Source organism: Siphateles boraxobius, unplaced genomic scaffold, assembly GCF_051911475.1.
Source record: "Siphateles boraxobius isolate OS27281-9 unplaced genomic scaffold, OSU_SipBor_1 46, whole genome shotgun sequence".
Taxonomy (NCBI): Eukaryota; Metazoa; Chordata; class Actinopteri; order Cypriniformes; family Leuciscidae; genus Siphateles; species Siphateles boraxobius.
In genome coordinates, this window is record NW_027509097.1 from 18,971,227 (window position 1) to 18,994,505 (window position 23,279).

Below are 23,279 nucleotides of genomic sequence, written 5' to 3' on the forward strand. Positions count from 1 at the left end.
AGAACAGCATATTAGTCTTCTCGTGGAGGGAGCTCTAGACTGGAGTATGGTCTCCACGACCTCGGTCGAGAAACCTGAATCTATGAGCTGGGCCCCCTCAGAGGCCGAGCCCACAGTATCCACAACTCCAGAGCTCCAAGGAGCAAAGATATCGGGAAAAGCGTATAGGTGTAGTGGCAACCACACCTATTACATTACATCCAGTCCAAGCGGATCTGGATGCGTGAGGGAGAACCACAAGGGCAATGCATTGTACAAGCGATGCGAAAGGTCGACTTGTAGTTTGACCGAAGTTCTCCCTAAGAAGCTCCACCACCTCGGGGTGAAGTCTCCATTCCCCGGGCCACAGCCCCTGCCTCAACAGGATATCTGCTCTGATATACGAGACCATCAGTGTGTTGTCCGGACCATTCGCCGACCAACCACTCATGATTGCCCCCGACTTGTGAGGGAAACATCCGTCGATAGCATTATGCGTCGACAAGAAGCCCCCTACACTGGGCCTGGGCGAGGAACCAAGGTTCTTCCACATGACCGAGGCACGAAGGCATAGCCGCGTGACCTTGATCATGCGAAAACGGATTTCCCCTTGGAGAAAACCCCTTGGTCCCGAGCCACCACTGCAGGGGTCTCATGTACAGAAGACCAAAAGTAACTACGTTAGACGCAACTACCATGAGCCCCAACAGTCTCAGAGACTGTTTGCAGTGAGTGACTGACCTAGTTTTACATTCTTTACAGCTGTGAGAATCGCAGAAATATGTGCAGGAGACAGACGTGCTTGCATTGTTGTCGAATCCCATAATACACCTAGAAAGTGGTCCTCTGCGCTGGGAAGAGTACACTCTTTTTGGTGTTGAGCCGCAACCCCAACCTCCTTATGTGGGACAGATCGACATCTCGATGTTGAACTGCCAAAAGCTCGGACTGAGCTAAAATCAACCAATCGTCGATATAATTTAATACGCGAATGCCCTGGAATCTCAGAGGAGCCAGAGCTGCATCCACGCATATTGTAAAAGGTGTGGGGTGATAACCTAGGCCGAATGGAAGAACCCGATACTGGTATGCTTCGCCCCTGAAAGCAAACCTCAGGAACCTCCTGTGATGAGGATGGATAGATAAGTAAGCGTCCTTTAAGTCTATTGTGACAAACCAGTCCTCGGACTGAATCTGTGACACAATCATATTTAGTGTAAGCATACTTTGAACTTAAGATTCTGAAACCTGCTGTTTAATTGACGCAGGTCTAGAGTAGGACGCAACCCCTCATCCTCTTTCGGAACAATAAAGTAATGGCAGTAAAACCCTGACTGTCTGCCGGGAGGAGGAACCCCTTCTACAGCTCCTTTTGCAGAAGTGTCAGTACTTCCTGCTCCATAACCAAAGCCTGCTCAGGGTCCACCACAGTGGGGAGGACCCCTAGAAATCTGGGCGGACAAGAACCGAATTCTGAACCCTTTTCTATAGTGTGCAGGACCCACCGAGAAATATGTGGCAGTAGTTTCCACGCTGCCAGAAATTCTACTAGGGGAACCAGTCTCTCAAGACTGGCCTCTGGATTTGGTTGAACAGTCACTACGGTGCCCTGAAGCGGCGAACCGGCAGGGAACAACCGAACTGACTGCTCTACGACCCCCCACGGAGGATCGTTTGGGGACACTGACACCGTGGTGTCCTGAACGGCGAACCTGCAGGAAAACCGAACTGGCAGCGCTGCGACCCTCCTCAGAGAGTCGCAGCCCAGAGGGCGCCGAGGAGAAACGATTTACAGCCTGGAGCAAAAAGTGGTTTTGGTCTATATAGCTAATTTTGCCCTTCATGACAACTGTGAGGGGGGTGAATTTTTTTACACCTCATCTGTTTAAATTAAATTAAGCCTTAAAGTTCTGCATAATTAAGGGCGTGGCCACTTGCGTGACTGGTGGATTGAGGCTGCTATAACTGCTAGCCGACGTTTGTCTCTGTTAACGTCACCCTCAGCTGCTGTACTTGCCATCTCTGCAGTGTTTGTGCTTTTTTCGGGATTATTTCATACAATTTAATACACGCATTATACCTTTGCCCACGCCGTTGGATTCCGTCGGTGTCGAGTATGGAGAGAACAACCAGCGTTGTATTTCCAGTTGTTTTCCTCGCATGCACTAATGGATGTCTGACAATTTCGTTGCTTTTTGGAGTATACTGTACAGGCTACACTCGTTATGCGGTACCGTTGCTCTCAAACTTTTAAGTGTTAAATAAAAAGTACCGTGAGAAAATCCTGCAGGTGTCAGTGCTTTCTCTCCGTCCATGCAATAGATACACACCCTTGAATGAGCGCGGATTTCTAGTGCATTTACTTGAACTTCTGAGGTAATATTTTTGGTTTAACCCATTTGAGAAATTGAGAAGCGGCCAAAATCAGATTTTAAAATCAACTGAACTGAATAAAGCTCTTGATGAACTTGACGTGCGATGCCGCACTGACTGACATGTATGCGCATGAATCACTGTCACACGCACAAGCTCAGAGCAATATTGTAAGTTACTGCATGATAATACATTTTTAACTAGCAGAATAATAATGCATCCCGATACACATAGTCTCACTTTTAGTTACGTCTTTTAATTATTATAGTATTTTGAAGGGCAAAAACATGAACTTTAACTATTGGCTTTACTTCTACATTAAGCTGTCACTTTAGCACGAGGCCAGTAGCATAGCATTAGTACCTCAGCTCCACCCACGCTCCGCCTCTTTGCCCATTTTCTTTTTTCCGGGAGTGACGAGAGCTGACGCGATGACAAGATGGCGACGCTTGGCCCCGCCTACTTTAGGCTTCAAAAGCACTCTTCAGAAACCTACGGGTGACGTCACGGACACTACGTCCATATTTTTTTACAGTCTATGGTCTCAACGCAGCTCGAGTTCCCTTGAAAGGGAACAGTCCATTTGATGTTTTTAAAATTCAAAATATCTAGTTTTTTTTTGTTTTAAAGAAAGTTCTGGGAATGTTCTCTTTAGGTTATAAAATAAAACCTAAATCTAACCTACAGAGAACGTTCTTATTTGGTTCTCCAAAAAATAACCAAATGGGAATGTTAGAAAAGCGTTCTGACAACTTATTTTTGTTAGCTAGGACCCCACTACAAGGGAAAAAAGAACACAAACTCGAACATACGACAGCACACAATTCATATCTAACAAGACGTGGAAAACAACACAATAGAAAAAGAAAATACCACAAAATTCTGTTCTGTGTAAATGAACCGTTTCATGTGGAGTTTCAAACATTTTGTCATTTTACAGTGATGCTTCTGGCTGAAGAGAGACGGTTGTCTGCAGATGCAGATTTATGGTTTAAATTTGGCGAGAATGGAGCTCATGAGCAGAGTTAATAGAAATAGAAAGACAATGAGAGAATTTAGTTCAGAATTAGATTATGCTGATACTGAAGGAGAAGTCAAAGTTCTGATTGATTATGATTAGTGTAATGCATTCGGTTCAATCCCAGCTAACAAGGAACCCAACAAACAGAACGTACCCATATGATTCACATTTTGTAATTTTTTTGGGAACCAAATGAGAACATTCTTTGTAGGTTTTTAATAACCTAAAGAGAACCTTTCCAGAACGTTCACTAACTTTCTTTGAAAGTTAGGACAAAACGTTCTTTAAAACATTTAAAAAACATTCATAAATAACGTTGTCATAAAATTTTAAAAATGAAACATTCTTTAAAGGTTGTGTAAATGTTTGGACAAAACGTTCTTAAAACATTTTTTTTTTTTTTTAATGTTTTGTATGTTAAAAACATTCAAATGTTTTCATAACATTTCCAAAATGATAGAATGGAATGTTCCTCTAACGTTCACATAAACAAAGAAAAAAAACTTTCTTAATAAAAAAAAAAAAAAAAAAAAAAAGTTTTTTCTGATCTTTGTTTAATTGACAGCTTTTATTTTTTCTTACCTCTTAAGTTTAACTTTGTTAAGAAATAAAATATGCTGCTGAACAAGAACCAATAACTTTTGTTCTATTTTGTCCCTATATTGTTCTAATGACAAATTAATTCTTGGTTTATATAGGCCTACAACATACACCTCTGCGATAAATCACCATGTAGGCCTATTTTATTAACAAAATGTAATTTTTTAGCACATTTTATATTTTCTGTACTGTAAAGGTTATGTTAATTACCACTGAATTTTTCATATACTTTATTGTTTGGTAAAGAACATTCCTGAGGGCCCCATGGTCATGAACACATTAGGTTTTGTTCACAACATGTTTTGATTTATTTGCACTTGGATCGTTATTGAACTCGCGTCGTCTAGACGCATGTCAGTGGCTAACCACGCTGCTCTGATCCTGGACAGTATGTTTTGAACGTAGGCTACTAATCCTTTTAATTACTGTTTTCTCCTATATAGTAGGAAAGTAGGCACATCCGAACCCACTATTAGTATAGGTCCGTCACCCAGGTAATTCTCGCCTACTCTTTTATGATTCGTACATACTTTTTCGCTCAACTACTGGGCTTATGGGGCTTAGCCTACATGAGGCACACATGCAAGGTCTCTCGCTCTCTCCCTCTCTGACGTGTGCGCGCTACACGGTTTGGAGCTCGCAAGCTCTAGATTCCGGGAGATTTGAACTAATATGCGGGAGACATTGGGATGTCTGTTTATATGTCGACTTCAGAAGCCAGATCGCAGACATTCTAACAGGTGAGTCGATTAGACATTAGGTTTTTTTGTTAGGAATAGCCTACACAACTTTGTATTGTCTAGCTGAGTAGCTGCAACATTCATTAAAAAAGGACAATCGAAAATTTACTAGATAAGGTAAGGCTCTTGTAGTTGTAAAAATTAATAAAATAATGCAAATTGAAAACAGAATATACTGTATACTAATACTATGTTTTGTTTTTATAGATGATACAATCTAAGGTGCCACTTCAGCCCGAAGCACAACTTTCTGGAACAGAAGACACACAGAACACACACAGAACACACTTAATTAGGTAGTTTTTTAATCTATTTTTTTTTTTTACACAAAATGTATTTTGTTATGTTTTGAAATGTTTCAGTTTGTGGAATGTTTAAGTATATAAAAATGTGAAAGCAAAGTAAGATATCAATAATGACATTATTTTAATCCAGATTTATGTTACAGTTCACTTATCCTTGACAAAAGAAAATAGGAATGAAAGGTGTAAAATATATTAAAATATTCCAAAAGTTTGTGTGTCTTGCCGTTTTTGGTGTTGACAATATAATTAGTAATGTTTTACCTAATGATATGCTTTGAATTGATACTTGTGTTTATGAAGAAGTATCCAGGGCAATGTTTGGAGAATATTTGCATATTAATAAATTGGAAAATTAAAACGAGATTTTTTAAAAACATTCAGAAATAATGTTTTCAACGTTTAAATAACGTTTTAATAACATTTTCAAAATTAGTAAATGGAATGTTCCTTTAACGTTCACATTAACCAAGAAAAAACATTCTTAATACATTAAAAAACTGTACAACATTTTCAAAATGAGTGAATGGAATGTTCCTTTAAAGTTCACACTAACAAAGAAAAAACGTTCTTAATACATAAAAAAATGGACGTTTCCAATGTTTAAAAAACATTCAGAAATAACGTTTTAATAACATGATCAAAATGAGTGAATGGAATGTTTTCAATGTTTAAAAAATATTCTGAAATAACGTTTTCCTAACCTAATGGGAATGTTACCAAAACGTTCTGACAGCTTATTTTTGTTGGCTGGGTAGTTACTTCTCACAAATAGTAAATGAGTTAGTAACTGAGTTACATCCTTATAAAAGTAACTAATTACCAGAGAAAGTAACTATTGTGTTACTTTTTAAAAAAAAATTCAAATAGGCCCATGTCAAATAACTTGGATGCCCCCAGTATTAAATATGTTAAATGAATGAAATGGACACTTAATAGAATACATTATTATCATAAAACATTGAACACTAATCTACACTATTTTAATGTTGCTGTGGGACAATGTGAGAATCACCTATTAAATTCAATATATTATTCTAAATATTATCATTAGTAGAACAATAAAACATAATAGATGGTTTATACTTAATATCGCACAGACCACAACTGGCCAACAAATAAGTTTAAAAATAAATTATGCTACTTAAGAAATGTACCAAAAATGAATAAATAATAATAATAAAAAATAATACATACTCTTTGTAGTGCATATTAATATGCCAAAACTGTTACACAACTTCACAACTAGTAGACATACTGTAGCCTAAGTATTTTCTTCCTCACAAAAGTAAACCATTTAACAAGAAATGCTCTCTCAATATAATACTGAACAATTTACCAAAAAAATTATAATAATAATAAAATATAATATTTTGGGAGTTTATTTTTATAACCTACAGAGAACGTCATCATCAGAGGTTATTTAAGCCAAATTCTAGGCATGTTTGCCGCAAAGATGTTTTCTGGGAATGTTCCCTGCAGGTTATTTTCGGGTTTTATTTTATAACCTAAAGAGAATGTTCCCAGAACGTTCCCTGTTATTTTTAGGTTTTATTTTTATAACCTTCCCAGAACGTTCCCTGTGGGTTATTTTTTAGATTTTATTTGTATAACCATGTACATTAATTGAAACTTTGCAGATGATACCAATAGGCTATAGAGATTATTCTAATGCTAAAATTTGTAATTTATTTATAAACAAACTATATAATGCTCGGACACCCTCGGTCTCTATTGCACAACTGTTGAGCGCGCTCTCGGACACACTCGGTCTCTCTCGTGCATTGTTGAGCGCACTCGTGGCGTTCTCTTCGCTTTTGTCCACTCCAGTGCCTCATAAACACACACACACACACCGGAGAAAAAACTTTGCAGGTCCTATGGCGGAGAGAGAGCCTACTCGGATGAAAACCGCTTCAGTTGGTTCAATTATAGTAACGCCACATTATTTTGTCAGTAACGGTAACTGCGTTGTAACGGGGAAACAGTAATTTGTTTGATTACTCGTTACTGAAAAATATAACGCAGATAGTAACGCCGTTTATTTATAACGCCGTTATTCCCATCACTGAGTAGGGACTTTTCCTGGGAGGTTCCCGGATACCCGTTGAGGGGCCATACATGAAGGGCCCACAAGTCAGGTTTGGGGTGCCAGACTGTCCTTTTTGCCTGTGTGAGGAGGTTCTTCCTCAGCCGTATCGGACAAGGAGCTGTATCGAGCAGCTGCACCAACTCGGGGAACCATGTCTGGGTCCGCCAGAGAGGGGCTATTAGGAGGACTGCATGCTTGTTCTCCCTGATAATAATAATAAATAATAATAATAATAATACATTTTATCTGTAATGAGCTTTTCTTAAACCCAAACGCTACCAACTCAATGACCTGAGGGAGCATGGAGACCGGAGGGAATGCAAAAAGTGGGAGGCTGGTCCACTCATAGGCCAGCCCATCCCTGCTCTTTGAGAAGAATATTGGGCAATGAGAGTTTTCTTCTGAGGCGAAGAGGTCTACCTCTGCCTTGCCGAAGACACTCCAAATCAGATGAACTGTTTGGGGGTGGAGAGACCATTCCCCAGGGGAGACATTGGCTCGATATAGCATGTCTGCACCCTGGTTCAGTATGCCCGGTATATGCGCCACCCTTAGCGAGCGCAGGTTGGCGTGTGCCCATAAAAGGAGCTGTTTGGCCATAGTGTAAAGGTTGTACGATCTGAGGCCACCCTGACGGTTTATATATGACACCACTAGCATGTTGTCCGTCCGGACCAAGACGTGGTGTCCCACCAGGTGCAGGAGGAAGGTTTTCAGGGCTAGAAAGACTGCTCTCATTTAGAGGCAGGTGATATGTAGGCGCTTCTCCAAGCTCGACCAGAGGCCGGAGGTCGGCCTGCAGTCGTACAGAGCCCCCCAACCTAGGTTGGAGGCATCTGTTAAAATGACCTTCCTCCTCGAGACTAGACCAATGCTTACACTCGACTGGAACCTGCCGGTGTTTTTCCAAGGGGTCAGGGCTTTGATACAGCCGTGGTCCACCTTGATGCGAATCAGCCGGGACTCGGGGATTCAGCCAAAGCTGAAGGGGACGCATATGCAGTAGGCCTAGCTGGAGTACTGACAATATTGAGCCCATAAGTGCCCTTTGAAATGTCCTGAGGGATCTGTAAGAGCACGCCTTGAACAAAGCAGCTAGCTGTTGGATGGAGAGAGCGCGATCTGGCATGAGCAAAGCTCTCATCTGCTCAGTCGATGACTGCTCCCAGGAAGGTTATACACTTGGCTGGGATAGTGCCGCGTCTATGCATTTCGTAAACATATGAGGTGCCAGGGACAGTCCGAATAGTAGGACGGTATTGATAAACCTGCCCCTCGAAGGTGAATCTCAAGAATGGCCTGTGATGTTATGCTAGAGCTACCTGGATATGAAAGTAAGCATCCTTCAGATCCTCTGACAAAAACCAATCCCCTGGGCGAATTTGCTCAAGGATTTGTTTTGTCGTTAGCATCCTGAATGGCCGTTTCATGAGGGCCTTGTTTAGGTGTCTGAGATCTAGAATGGGCCTCAGGCTGCATTCTTTTTCGGGACGAGGAAGTAGCGACTGTAAAAGCCTGACTCGCTTATTGACGGGGGAGCTGTCTTGACTTCGGTGCAGAGGATGCGAGCCACGTTGCTCCTTACCGATGTCTCGACCACGATATGAAAGTGCGGAGGTCTGTGAGCGAATTGAAGCGAGTAACATCATTTTATTGTGTTTAATACCTATTTTGACACATCGGGGATGGCTTCCCAGGCCTTTGCCCGAGTGACTAGGGGCTGAATGAAATTCGGGGACGGGCCACCGTGCAATGGGGACCCGGGCACCCTTGTATTTTGGAGGAAAAAAGTTCTCTTTTTGTGCTTTATTTGAGTTGCTGTTAAAACAGCTTTTGTGTGCTTGGGTGCATGAACTGTGACGGGCCCATTGGCTGCAACTTGAACATCTCCAGCCACCTGAATGGAAGAGGGGGCTGGGAGAAACACGCAAGCTTTCTTCGGGGGTGGTCGGGCCGCAGCGAGACTTAAACCATTCCTTTTCCCTCCTGTCTTTAGACTAAGAGGACTTCCGAGGCTCAGGGTCCAACACAATCCTGGGTCGGGGTCTCTGACGTCCCGGGAATGGGCTTAGCAGGCTGTTGGCGTTGATGAGTTTCAGCCACTGGGCGGGGCTGAGAAACCGGCGGTGCTGGTTTGGCTGAATGTGGGGTCAACGCTTTCTTCGGGCGACCTGAAGCCGAACTGGAGCACTTTGGTAAGAAGTGTCGCATGGCATGCGAGGACTTCTGTGCAGCGCTCGGAAAAGCCCTTCACCACGTCCTTTATCTCGGTGAGGTTGACTCAGAGATGACGCTGAAACACAACCAAACTGGCCATATTTCATCCAATTGTCTGGGCGGTGGTCTTCGTAGCACGCAGGGCCAAGTCGGTGGTCTCTGAGGGCCGTGGGGTCCAGTCCAGGCTCGTCCAAGGAGCGGAGGAGTTTGACCTGGAACACCTGGAGGACCGCCATGATGTGCAGGGCTGAGGTAGCTTGGCCAGCGGAGGTATAAGCTCAGCCGGCGAGAGCTGAGGTGGTTCTGCAAGGTTTCGATGGATACGATGGATTTCGCAGGTTTCGATTCTAGCGGGCTCCTCTGGAGAAGACCACTCGAGGCCGAGGTCTTTATACGGCCCTGGTGAGGATGCAGAGAAGTTCAGCATCCAAACTCGCTCTGGCGTCGCTTCCACCGGCCATTTCTCGCTCTCCGATGTAACCAAAGACAGGCTGTTATCATGATCCACCGAATGAGATGAGGCCGGCCGCTTCGTGGGAGGGGCGCTGGTCCGTCTTGGTCAACAGGACGGGTGAAGAATTTCTCTCTGGAGAGAGCGAGGCATACGGGACCAGGGCCGGCCTGGGCTCGCTCGTCTCCAAGCGCTCAGGCATCCTCTGACCCCGCCGTTAATTCCTCCGTGGCTCGAGGAGGGCGGGAAACGGGAGGGCTCAAGGGGCGGTGTCGCTCTCTGGCGTAAAGAGAGCAAGTCGCGAACAACAAAGAGGAAAGCGGCATACTCTCACAATGAGAGCAGATGTGAGTCCAGGTTCAGCGTGTCCGGCTCCCAGGCATGAAGCACACTCGTCGTGTCCATCAGAGGCATGTTGAGGGGCTTTGCATGCCGCGCAGTCGGAGCGTGGCATTTTAAACAACGTCACGTAGAAATTTCCTCTTTGCGCTGCTGAGGCGAGCACTTTAATGCTTTAGAAAGGATATGCGTCGCCGGATGGTCGCAGGGAAATGGCAAATCAGGAGAGGCTGCGTTGGGCCGAGGATCGGTCAGGAGGCCGCCGTCCGCTGAGCTGCTGTTTGCAGAGTCGCTCGTTCCGCTGCTGGGGCTTGTCTGATTCTGATTCCTATGGCGAAATGGGCCGCTTATATAGTCAGTAGCAACACCCATTCTGGCGCGTGAGGCAGGAAGCATCCTGATAGGATTGCGCGTCCTTGCCGCATTGCCATTGGTGCGTGCAGTTCCCTCAGCCCAGCCAAATCAGTGAGCTAGACAGCTCTGTGCTGTGCTGGCTATGCAGCTGCACTGTGTTTTAAAATAAAGGCTTCAATATTCTCGAGAAAAGGAGTTTTCCCATAGCGTATAGCTACGAAATACGAAGTGAACGTTCTCAAAAGGGAATGGAAAAACATTATAGATAAGTGCAGCTTAGGGTAAGTGTACCCATTAAGCCCATGTACCATGTGGGGATGTTACTATAAGCGAACATGAACTGAAGTTTCATCTGAACGCACTGTTTGGAATCTGACACCAACACTTTTTACAGTCTTGGTAACACTTTACAATAAGGTTTCATTTGTTAACATTAGTTAACATAGACTTAGAAAGCAGAATTTATTCATTTCCATTTTGACATTCACTAATACATTATTCAAATCAAAGGTTGTATTTTTTAACGTTGGTTAATGCACTACTACTGTGTACTAACAAGAACACATAATGAACATTTGTATTTTTATAAACTAATTTTAACAAAGATGAATAAATACTGTAATAAAGCATTGTTAATGTTAGGTAACACATTAACTAATGTTAACAAATCAGACCTTATTGTAAAGTGTTACCGATATTTTAAACTGCTGCATAAAGTCTGGCAACAACATTTATCAAACCTATGCACTTAACAAAAACTAATGCTTAAGATTTAATAATGACCTCACAATATGTATTCCTTTATTTAAAAGATGCAGTTCAGAGAAACCCTCACAGCTAATGCTGCTGAAATGGAGATCGGGGGACCATGAACTGGCAGCAGATCGAGGGGCAGACACAAGATAAGTCTTCCTAGTGTTGATTAGGAGGCAGACACACTCTCTCAGTTTAAATCTATATTAAAAACACACCTCTTTAACCTATCATAAACATAACACACTATCACATTTCTATAATTCAAATTCCTTAAAGTATTGTTAGGCTGCATAAATTAGGTAAACCAAAACCAGAAACACTTCCCATAACACCGAATGTACTTGTTACATCAAAGAAGAATGGCATTCTACGCTAATATTAGTTCATGTCACTAGATCTAGTCCATATCCAGACCAGATGGTGGACCTGCACCCTAAGATGACCACAGTGCAGCCCTGAATGTCAGACGAGACCATCACAACTAGACGAGACCTGGAAACAAACGTCTGTGTAGACCTTGTTGACACAACAGTGCTCGGCACAGTCATCAGATCAGATCCAGAACAATCCTCCGCACAGACCCAACGGCCAGCTTCAACTCCCCTTCCACCAATGCTGGCGTGATCTTATGAAGGTAAAGGAGTAGCAAAACTGGAGAACATGTAGATGTGACTTTGAAAACTTGTACAATAAATATTTGTACTTGTACGCTAAAGTTTACACTCAGCTCCAATGTGAAAACCTGTAAAATAAAAACCTGTATTCTGAATTTGAAGCTGCAGACAAGTAGTCACAAATGTGTAAAATGTCATTCACAAAAATACAATGACAAAAATTCATTTACATTCGCAGCACAACCTCAATTAGGCAACTTCTCAAATCTGCCATTGCAAATTCAAATTGCCCCTCCTTTCTCTCTCGAAGCCACTCAGTTTGCAAGTGCACAAGTTAGTTACGCATCTAATATATCGCAAAAATTATTGCAAAAGTCTGTGCGTGAAGATTTGAAATTGAGGTTTCAAATTGCCTAACTGAGGTTGTGCTGTGAATGTGAATGAAAGAATACAAGTTTGTGTCTGTCATTGTAATTTTGTGAATGCCATTTTACACATGTGTGACTACTTGTCTGCAGCTTCAAATTCAGAATACAGGTTTGTGAGTTTTCAGGTTTGCTTGTGTCTGCAAGTGCAAATCTCAACATTCAACAAGTTTTCATATTGGAGCTGTGAGTGCAAATTTTAGTGTACAAGTACAAATATGCATTGTACAAGTTCTCAAATTAACATCTACATGCTCTTGAGTTTTGCTACTCTTTTACCTTCATGTAATCTTTTCCAATCTTCAAGCAGAAGGAGCTGAATGAAATACTCTGAATGATATCAATCCATAACCTGACTGGTGATGCAGCCTGGAATCCTAACCACACCGTGTTCGTTGTTTGGCCAGAGGAGAACTGGCCCCTGAGCACTGAGCATGTTTTTTTTTTTTTTCTCCATTCTGTCTCCTGATGGAGTTTGGGTTCTTGCCACTGTCGCCTCTGGCTTGCTTAGTTTGGGACAATTATTATTCTTAATATTACTGATCTGCCTACATTGACACCATTATATGATAATTGAACTGACCTGGAACATCACTGTTTTCTGCACAGCTGCTTAATAGTTGAAATTAACTCTTTTTATAATTGATATACTTTATACAGTTATTGAACAGAACTGAATCAACACCGAACTGAATTTAGCTGAACAATGGCACTATTTTATTTTTAGAACAGCTTTAGAGCCTAATTGAACTCTGTTTGCATAATTGATCATTTTCCTTTTTTTACCCAGGAAAGCTGATTTGAAACAGTTTTTACTGTATATAGCGCTATATATTTAAAGGTGATGACATTTGAAAAAGGAAATTATTTAGAGTTAAAGAGAGTGAAAGATATTTATGTGTGTGAAAGAGAATGATGTTTTTCTTTTAATCATATACAGTAAATATAATTTACTTGTTATTTTGTGGTTTAAAAAGTGTGTTGTTAATAAATGTTTATATCATAGTGTTCATTGTTAATACATGTTTATATTAAAGTGTATTTGTTCATTTTTAATAAAAAACCCTTTATCTTTCAAATGGTTGAATTTGTGTTTCACTGCCAGTTTCTGTGCCACATCTGGCCCGTGGACCCAGCCGAGTCTCAGCCAGATCTGCCTTACAGTGCTTGGGCCAGACCTAAGCAGCCAAGTTTAATTAAAAGTCCATATTGCCGGTTGTGAAGTGCCCCTTTAACTAAATTTTACATAATAAATGATCTTCATAACATTATACTATACATTCTATACTTTACAAACTATATATTATCTTTATAATTCAAATAAATAGTACAAAATTATAGGTAGCCTATATATTTTAACATTTCTTTGTTTGAAACTTTTATTGGTAAATCCTAAAACTGTCTATTTATTTTCAGGATTAAATAAACATCTTAGATTAGTCTTAGATTTTCGGACCCCACTGTATAGAAAAACATATTATCTACAAATATTTCACAATCTTGTTTTTTGTTTTTCACTGAATTTTATAACATTGCATGCATTCTAACAGATTTATTCAAAAGGACAACCTTGCACACAATGTGCACATCATATTTCAGCAGAATTTCCATGGCAACCATGAAATCTGCTCTGTATATTTCCAGTATAATCTGTAATCCCAAAGCAAATCATAATCTCAAGGATTTTAGTCAATATTTTGCTTGTGATCAGAAAAATCCGGTATGAATGCTATTAATATCAAGAAAATAATGATTCTGCTGTGATTACAGTCTCCTTGGTTGCTGACATCTAATTTTCATTTCATTCGATTTGTATTTTTTAAATATTTTTTATTTCTAATAGGAAAGATTCTCAGTAAATTCTTTGCATAACAATTAAATAAATGGTTATTCAATTCCCTCACTGTATTTCTCCATTGAGAATTGAGTCGTCTGTCGTGGCTTTTTGAACAGTTTTTGACTTATATGGCCCCTGATTGGATCATTACAGATTATGTTACATCAAATCTGCTGAGATAGTTGTCTGGTCAGTGTAAAAACACACAGTTGGCACAGTTAAAAAAAGGTTATGCTGAGAAGGGAAGGGACCAGGCTGTCACTCACCACTGCGGTCTGCAGCCCCGCCCCTCATTATCCTAGCAACCACCACCGCTCCAGTTACCTCGTCCCTGCGGATGGTCGCACCCTAAGAGACACAATCAATTGCAAAAGTTATATAAGACTTTATTTCATATGTCTTGACAATTTTATCAACCAACGTAAAATACATTTTATGTAACTTGTTCTGATGCATAAAGTACTAGTTTTTTTTTTTTGCTGAAACTTACAAGAGGTTCCTTGTTCTTCACCAACCGCACAATCTTCACTGATTCTTCCTCCAGTTCATCGTCTAGATCATCTGGTAGAGGGGGGAGCACAGGCTCAAAATTCTTCTGTGCAACCGTGTCATGTACTGTTAGCACTGCCTGATGGGTCATGGAGAGAATAATCATAACAAAAGTAGACAGGATGATCCACTAGTGCTGTGGAAAAAGAATGTGCAAGTGTGTAAAAGGGAGAGATAATTAATATGCAGACAGAGATGGATTGACTTAAGAGTAGTAAAAAAAAAGAGAGAGAATAGAGAAAACCGATGCCCTAGGCACATGGAACGTCGTCCATGTCCAATTAGTCCAGTTAGAACGTCGTAAAATGCAAATCTGATTCTATTTTGTCATGCGCACACAATTAAATTAAAATTAATTAAGCTTAATTAGGCCAAGATTCTTTTAAATACCGCTTTAACAGGAATTATTGTGTCAGCCTCATATATGTAACATAATCTGCATACTGATGTTGAGGCTTTCAAATAGATTTAAAGGAGCAACCGTTTATATACATCTGATCTTATTTCCAAAAATATCATAAATTGTATTTAGAGATGAGATGATTCACCAAAAAGACACATATACACACAGTTAGGAAAATCTCTACAGAAGGCACAAATGACTTTCACACCTTCACATGTGGAGTGGTAAGAAGTGTTAATAGCTCTCTCTCATCGTCTTCCAGTGGTCCGTTCTGTAGCTCCTCTGCGACCTGTCAGTGCAAACCACAAGACTATTGTAATCAAAAATGCCAAAACCTGACAACAATTCAGGGGCGGATCTACCGGGCTGCCACACTAAAAAGCATTGCCACCCCATCTGCCATCCCAGATTTATCCCAGAATAAAAATAAAAGCAACCAGTTTTTCTGTGCCTCATTTTAGCAGCTGCGCTTTAATATGATGACATAAAAAGATGAAGCCTACCGTAAAAAAAAAGGCAAGAAAACACGTCTGCTGCACGTCTGCTTGTGATGTGTAGGCTAGTCAACTTCATTAACAGGTGATACATAGCCCAGTTCAATTGTTTTTCCATTTGTGTTTGTGGATCGGAAAATTTGAGAAATTTGCCGGTATTGTTTTCCACAACGCTTCTCATTAATTTTTAACTGCATTGTAACTATTTGTGGCGTGCAGATTCTCTGAATGCTTGCTCCACTTTCATCATGGATATAGGCACATTTGCCTTCCGATCTGACTAAAGAAATGGAATTTATTGATTTAATATAGGCTTTTATTCATTAGCTTATATGTGAATTAAAGCCTAAATTAAACCTGTTCATCATTTAAAGCGATCGCTAAACAGCTCAATTCATTTGGATAAGTTTTACTATCTCTTTGACCTGGTTTCACAGACAGGGTTTAGATTAAACCAGGATTAAGCCTTAGTTAAATTAAGACATTTAAGTAGCTCTTATAAATGTGCCATAGAAAAAAAAAACATAACTGGTATGCATCTTGAGACAATATTTTAAGATATGTAAGTGCAAGTTGCTTTCAGTTAAAACAGCTCAAACATGAATTTTAGGGTGTGTTCACACTTGTGGTTCGGTTTGCCTGGTTCGTTTGATCTGGACCAAAAAAAAAGCATTTAGTCCTGGTCCGCTTAGCGTTCAGATTGGCATTTTTAACATAGAACCTAAAAAGGGAAAGGGATATGTTCACAACCTGATTGGTTGGCTTTTATGACGTATTGCCTATTTTAAGACGGACCTTACCCAACATCCAAAACAATGCTGTGTGCTGGGCTAAATGCACTCGTTTTATGTGCGTAGCCCACATATGATGAAGCTGAGAACTTATAAAAAGAGAAGAGCTTATAAAATGTGTGAAGTAGTCAAAAACACCAGCAGGGATCCCACCATCACACACAATCTGATCTGCTGCGAGGAGACGCGGTTCTGACGCCTGTACTGAACCCTGATGGCAACCTCATGATTATGATGAGAAAAAACAGGTAGGCCTATGCGTGAACATCCCATGCTTTTTAGGGTCTCGGCTTCCTGTTTTTGGTTTGTTTACATGTCTTTGATCCATGTTGTGTTCATATTTCATTCGAACCGCACCAAAGTTGGTTTAGAAGCAGACCGGGGGCATTTTTACACTGGGCACGCTTGCTGCGGTTGTTTGCAGCAAACTTCCTGCCTTGAGTTTGGTCCTAACGTGAGACAGCTTTCACATTACCAATTATTCATGCGAAGTGTGCAGGGGCCTAACTAAACTGTTAGTGTGAAAACGCCCCGAGACCCATCTTTTCAGCGGTCTTTGTCCACTTGATGGTTTCAGATGGCAGTGTTCACACTTATTCAAAGGAAATGCTAAAGGCAAGCTCACACTACAGAACTATGAGACTACATGAGTTGCCATGGTGCTCATACTACACAAGTTTTCTTGTCAACATCTTGTCTTAGCAGCTCATACTACACAACAAAAAAACATTTTCTCACGTGAATTCATGTAAGACTTTGGAGAGCCGCTCATGCTTGCTTCCCAAGTCATAGGCCTATGTGCCATAAAAAGATGAGAAAATTGGACAGATATACAGTACACGTGTCACGGTTCGTCAATCCATCGAACCCTTCTTGTCTAATGTCTTGGTGTTGTGTGTGTGTATGGGCGTGGTCACCGATCACTGCCGCTGATCAGTGGCGCCAGCTGCTTTCACTTTCGGCGCCAGCTGCATCTGATCAGCGGGGCCTATATATACTCACTGTTTGCGTCTTGTCTTTGTCAGATCGTTGTGATGTGTTCCGGTGTCGTTCCTGTCTGGTCTTCCCTCGTGGTCTTCGTTCTCTTCCTGGATTATACGTCGTGTTTCCTGTGTTGATCGTCTGCACCTTCTGGATTTGGATTTCATTTCACCATCACTCATCACTTCTGTTCCGGTTCCATCGAGGTCCTTGCGTCATTTGCCCGTTCCTGTGTTTTGCCCTTTTTGTGGACCTGACCGTTCCTGTTTATTTGTTAATAAACGAGTGTTTTCCCTGCTTTTGCCTCTTCTCCGTTTTCTGGCCGTGACAACACGTGGGCTGGCTTCCATGTCTGTTCAGCAAAAGCTGGTAAATTATGTATACCATTTTGTTAAGAATAGTGCAAAGACCACTTATTTACATTTTAAATATATATTTCTTGTTAATTATGAAGAGGGATTACAGAATCTTCCCATTCTGGAATCGGACCCTTCAATTTATTATTATAAAACAATTTGTACATTAGGGTGCATGAGCAGTTACCATGTTGTTTCATGCTCACACTCCGTAAGTAGATCTTACTACAGTACAGTATGTAAGATCACACGGCGACAATATCAAACAAGTTCGAAAATAGCAGTGTCTGTGACTGCTCGAGACAGGCTCAGATGATGTTGACCTTCTTAAATTTGATGAGCATTAGTGACCGTTATGGCACCCATTTGGTGGCGATTCGGGGGTTTTGGAGCAGACCCTGGAAAGCTGTCTGCAACAGCAAAATCCAGCCAAAAAGTCGTGTAGTGTCAATAGTATCCAGCTGCAGACCCGCAGCACCACCAGTTTCAGAACCCCAGCGCCAGAACCGGAAGTAAGGGGCGGAGCTTACGTTCTAACACCAGCGCCAGGACCGGAAGTGAGGGGCGGAGCTTACGTTCTAAACCGAGTAACGCCACCTAACGTTTTGGAGCGTAATTTGCTTAGACACGAAACGTCATTATTACACACGAAATGTCATACTTTATACCTATTATAATGATACATTAAGGTATAGTACAATAAGCATTTAAAACATTGATTTTGTGTAATATAATTCTATATAGTTATCCGTTTTATTGTATTATGAGAGTTACTTCCTGATCGTGAAAATAATGCTTGAAACTTATGGTCATTTTATATAAAATATACTTTATTTCACAAGAAAATGTGCAGCATGCATTTTTCTTTATGTAAAATAATGTCAAAAATCTAAAAAGAGAGAGAAAATCCGGCATTGTTTTAAAAGAAACCATAAAAATGTACCGTACTTCAAATAATAGCCGAGTCCCAAATAGACGATTGTCTCTTTACACGCCTGGTGTGGCTGCAGGTCTGGGTAAATATAAGTCCGGTCTCAAATAGAGGTCGGGTCTGTTTTTTTGTTTCAGGTTGTATTAAATCTTCTAAAACCCGTCAGATCGTCCGCTTTTTGGCGGAATATAATGACTGCTGCGCATGACAGGGCGCTTAACGAGCAGAGAGAGAGAGAGAGCCCCGGCCGCGCGCGCGCACTCTCACGTCTTCAAACAACAGCACTGTCTTGCTCTTTATTTGTCACATACCAGTTATAGTTCATACAACGAGCAGTGACTCACTGTGTAATAAAAACATACCCTAAATATTATTTAAAAGGTGCAACAATTTTTAATATTTTTAAATACTTGCAAAAATAACCATGCTTGTGTCATTGTAAATAATTCCGCCCCTCCCTCACTTCCGGTTCTGGCGCTGGGGTTCTGGCACTGGGGTTCTGAAACTGGTGGTGCTGCGGGTCTGCAGCTGGATATATCTCTGTAGTGTAAGCCTGCCTTGAATCCGCATTTCCCCTGCATGGCAATCGACAGCCGTTGGACCGGAAGTCATTCATTTCCAATGGAGAGTAATAGAGAGCCTAAGTCCCTCCCCTTCCGGTGGACCACCATGGGAACCTTATTTCGAAAAAATATTGTATGGTAGTCAATGGCGAGAGACAACAAATATTTGAATCCCGTTTGAATTGTGCCCTGAATTACACATATGATGTTTGTCAATTTAAAAGATACATTTTAAAGCCAAGAACGTCGCAGTTTGATGTAAAACTGTTGAGGTATAAGACTGTGAAAATACGTAATTACGAAGACTACAAACCCAAAAGGCGCTCTTGACGTCATACCTTTTCTATCAATGAATGAAGCTAACTTTACTGAAGCTAACGTCTGTCATTTTTTCTATAGTCTAACATTATAATCGTAACGTTACGCCGTCATGCCTGTGTGTTTTGTACCAGACTGCACACATACGAGCTTGGTGACATACATAGTGCAAGACGAGAGATGTAGTTCATTGAGCGATTTTCACGTAAAACTAAATGTTACTCTTCTGTTTTATGACAAACTGTGACTTTCTTGACTTTCATAATTAACTTTTAAATTGACAAACATCATATGTGTAATTCATGGCACAGTTCACACGGAATAAAAAAAAATTGTCTCTCGCCATTGACTACCATACATATTTTTTCTAAATAAGGTCCCATGAGCCGGAAGCGGAGGGGAGGGACTTAGGCTCTCTATACGGGAGTTGTGTGGAATTCCGATCATATGCGTATGCGGAAATTTAGGATCCAATTTGAGCTTCGGATGTGTTGAAATATTTGAACTTCTGCTATGGAAGTTCAATAATGCCAAATGTTTTTGAAACAAAAAGCCCGTTGAATATGCACTACATGAAAAAAATATGCATTGCATTAACCATGCTTGCATTTTAATGCATTGTATTTTTAGGACTTGCATTTTTTATTGGCTCAAATTTGACATGGTTGAATATTTAAGCTGTGAATATTTCAATTCAAAACATTTCAAACACATTTTCATTATTAAAAATTCAATAATCCATATTCACCTTTCATATTTCATTTCCAAAATATTAAAACTGTTTAAAAATACAACCTATAATATTCAACAGGCAATTTATGGTCAATTTTATTTCGCTTTACAAATTCGCTTCCACAAATTCAGTGGTTCAAATTCGACAGTAAATTCAACGTTGACATCCAGGAACTGCAGGAAAAGCAGTAGATTACCGATCATAATCTGCTCAACCTCACCAGCAGGGGGTGCAAGCGTGTATTGTTGACGAAGACCGAGCAACAGTTAGAGCAAGCCATTCATTCATAAAAACATATTTATAGAAATGTAAGTGTATTTGTGATTATTATGAGGGCTGTTTTTCTGTTTAATTCAGTGTCTTCGTGGTCCCTGTGTAGGCTACATACATCTTTCTCTACTTTGCACGAGATTATAATGTTATTCCCCCGATGCTGATGGACAGATCAAAGGCCTACATTTGAGGTAGACATATTTCTCTTGGTTGTTTAGTTGCCTTAACATTATATCGAGGCGATGTCCTGCAGTACTAGGGGTTCCCTCAATACTTCAGGATTGCTGGACATATAAAACGCGTAACGTAGTTTAACTAATACAGTGATATAAAAGACCAAACTTGCACCTTGTTGAGAAGGCTGTACTATATGGCTATAGGCAAGCAGATGGACTGAGAATATGAATTTAATGCGCAAAGTTTCACACTATGCGTTTCCCAGTGATATACTGGCATAAAGTTGGCATGACATTGGACATTCGCAAATTTAGGGACCGTCTCTAAAGTTACATATACATTGGTACACGCGTTTCTAATTTCAATAGCATTGGGAGATAATGACTTACAGAAAAGTGGTAGGTGTCAGGCATGATGCACACCTTTTATATTTTTGATATGTAGCTATTCAAATAAATTGAAGTTTGCTATTGAAGTTAGAAACGTGTGTAATGTCTTATGTAACTTTAGAGACGGTCCTTACGCACGAATGTCCAATGTCAAGCCAACATTATGCCAGTATATCCATAGGCGTAATTTGCAGGTGGGACATGTCCCCACCAATTTTTGCCAGGGTCGATATTGTCCCCACCACTTTTGAAACCACTTCTCGCAGCACAGATGTACATACAAATAGCCTAAATAAAAACATCTCCAGTTAACTAGCAGAGCTTTCATTTCGTTCGTTTGTTAAATAAGAGGCGATCTAACACTGAAATGTGTTGTTTATGAAATCAAGTGCTCGTTGCCACTGCGATCAGTTGCGGAGATACAGTATCTCTTGTGGCTCGCGCACACTCTTAATGCGGACGCGTGCTTCAATCGGTTGCGGAGACTCTCTTCTCTATTCGTTCTGGTGAAATCACAAAACAAACTGCACACAAACGTGTCCCTGCTTGATATACAATTACTGATAAATATATTCGGTTTTGATGAGGAAAAAAAACTATACGAGTGCGGATTAGAACCAAGAACCTCTGCCACGCATGGCAAAAAACCACTCAACCATTACAGTACATATGAAAATCAAAATTCTCGGCTCTAACAACATCTTAGATCTCATTAAACACGACAGATGAAACCCAATGTACTATTTAATTCGATTGCTGGACATCGTAATGTTATTGTACGTCTGATTTATGATTTAACATTGTATTAGCAACACATACAGTAGGTGGACAACCAGAATAATACTTTTACTGCCGCAGTTCCGCCGTGGCGGTAAAATTTTGGGTGTATTTGCTGCCTTTTACCGCTAAGAGGCGCTACAATCACAGACTTTGAATAGTGTCCGTTTATTCTCTCTCTGCGTAAGCTGCCGCCGCGCCGCAGCTCATTCAGAACGATTGAAAGCTGGTAGCAAATGAATTCAAGTGAAACGTAGTTAAAATAATTCATAATCACGATACTGAAATTTCTGAAATTAAATTGAATAAATAATGAAAACTTAAAACATTGCAATAGAAACATATTAGGCTACATCAATGAGGTTGGAACAGTATAAGACCTTGTTGGAACAGCATTCAGACGGTAGCTCTGTGGTCAACGCAAATACATGAGCCTCTCGGAGCTTCCAGCAACCCAGGGATCGAATCTCATTGTAGCAAACATGGTGTTGGCTGAAAGTTTTAATGTTTTACCGGTCTTGATGCTTAACTGTTTATTAGCGAGTTTATTGACTGTTTATTTATTCAAAGTCAAGCGTTTTGTTTAATTAGCAATGGCAAATTACAACATAAATTTTAGTGCGCTGGATCTCTTTTTATCAAGTTTATTTAGTCTCCCTTGCTGCGCGCGCCGGGTCTCTCTCGAAATTAAACATTTCAGGGTAAAAACACATCTTACAACTGATAATACTGTATATGTCGCTGCGTTTCATCCATACAAATCGCGAAAAAAAATACAGTAACCAATTATTTAGCCTTTGTTGCTTCAAAGACACAGCATGCCTTGTTGAATTCACCTTACAATAAAACGAGGTTGATCGTGAATTAAAGAGCTCTGTATCTGCTGATCACTACCATTCGTTTCAGTTCATGTTTAGATAATGCCAGATTGTTGACAATCATACTGCTCAAACATTCTAAAACTCTACAAAACCAGTTGAAACAACTGGATTGAACACTTCAATTTAAATTTTGTGTGAAAAAACTTTAAATATGCTACAATAAATAAACTACAATATTTATAATTTAATAAGTTATGGGGCCTACATTTGGACACATGGAGAGATTTATCCTTAAAATAATTGTAACTTTTGCTCATCAGGCTATCCGACACTCTCCATATGAAAGAGGACAAAATATTTTTAACAAAGTTTTAAGCACAATTCACACTTAAATCGCTATTCTAGACATTAGCATTAGGCTATTAAAGTGTTGATAATGAAGGAATTAAATGATTTAAGCTACATGTAGTGATATTTCTGTCATAAAAAGTTTATTACTAAATATTTAATTATTTAAATAATTTAAGAAATAAAACTGGTTTGGGCCAGATTTTTCCAAGCAAAACTAGGCTAAATATAATCTTCAAACACATGTTCTCATGAATTCTCATTTGTTGTCATGA

General features: G+C 40.3%; 1 protein-coding gene across 7 annotated transcripts in view; it reads right to left on the reverse strand.

The window, feature by feature from the left end:
* The window catches only part of mpp3b (MAGUK p55 scaffold protein 3b), a 97,768-nt gene that overhangs the window by 40,513 nt on the left and 33,976 nt on the right, over window positions 1–23,279 (reverse strand). For all 7 annotated transcript variants that reach the window (XM_077201207.1, XM_077201208.1, XM_077201209.1 and 4 more), the window contains exons 5-7: window positions 15,261–15,341; window positions 14,591–14,728; window positions 14,367–14,448 (exon numbers count right to left, since the gene is read on the reverse strand). In XM_077201207.1, the coding sequence (XP_077057322.1) occupies window positions 14,367–14,448; window positions 14,591–14,728; window positions 15,261–15,341 (301 nt within the window). The remainder of the gene's footprint in view (window positions 1–14,366; window positions 14,449–14,590; window positions 14,729–15,260; window positions 15,342–23,279) is intronic.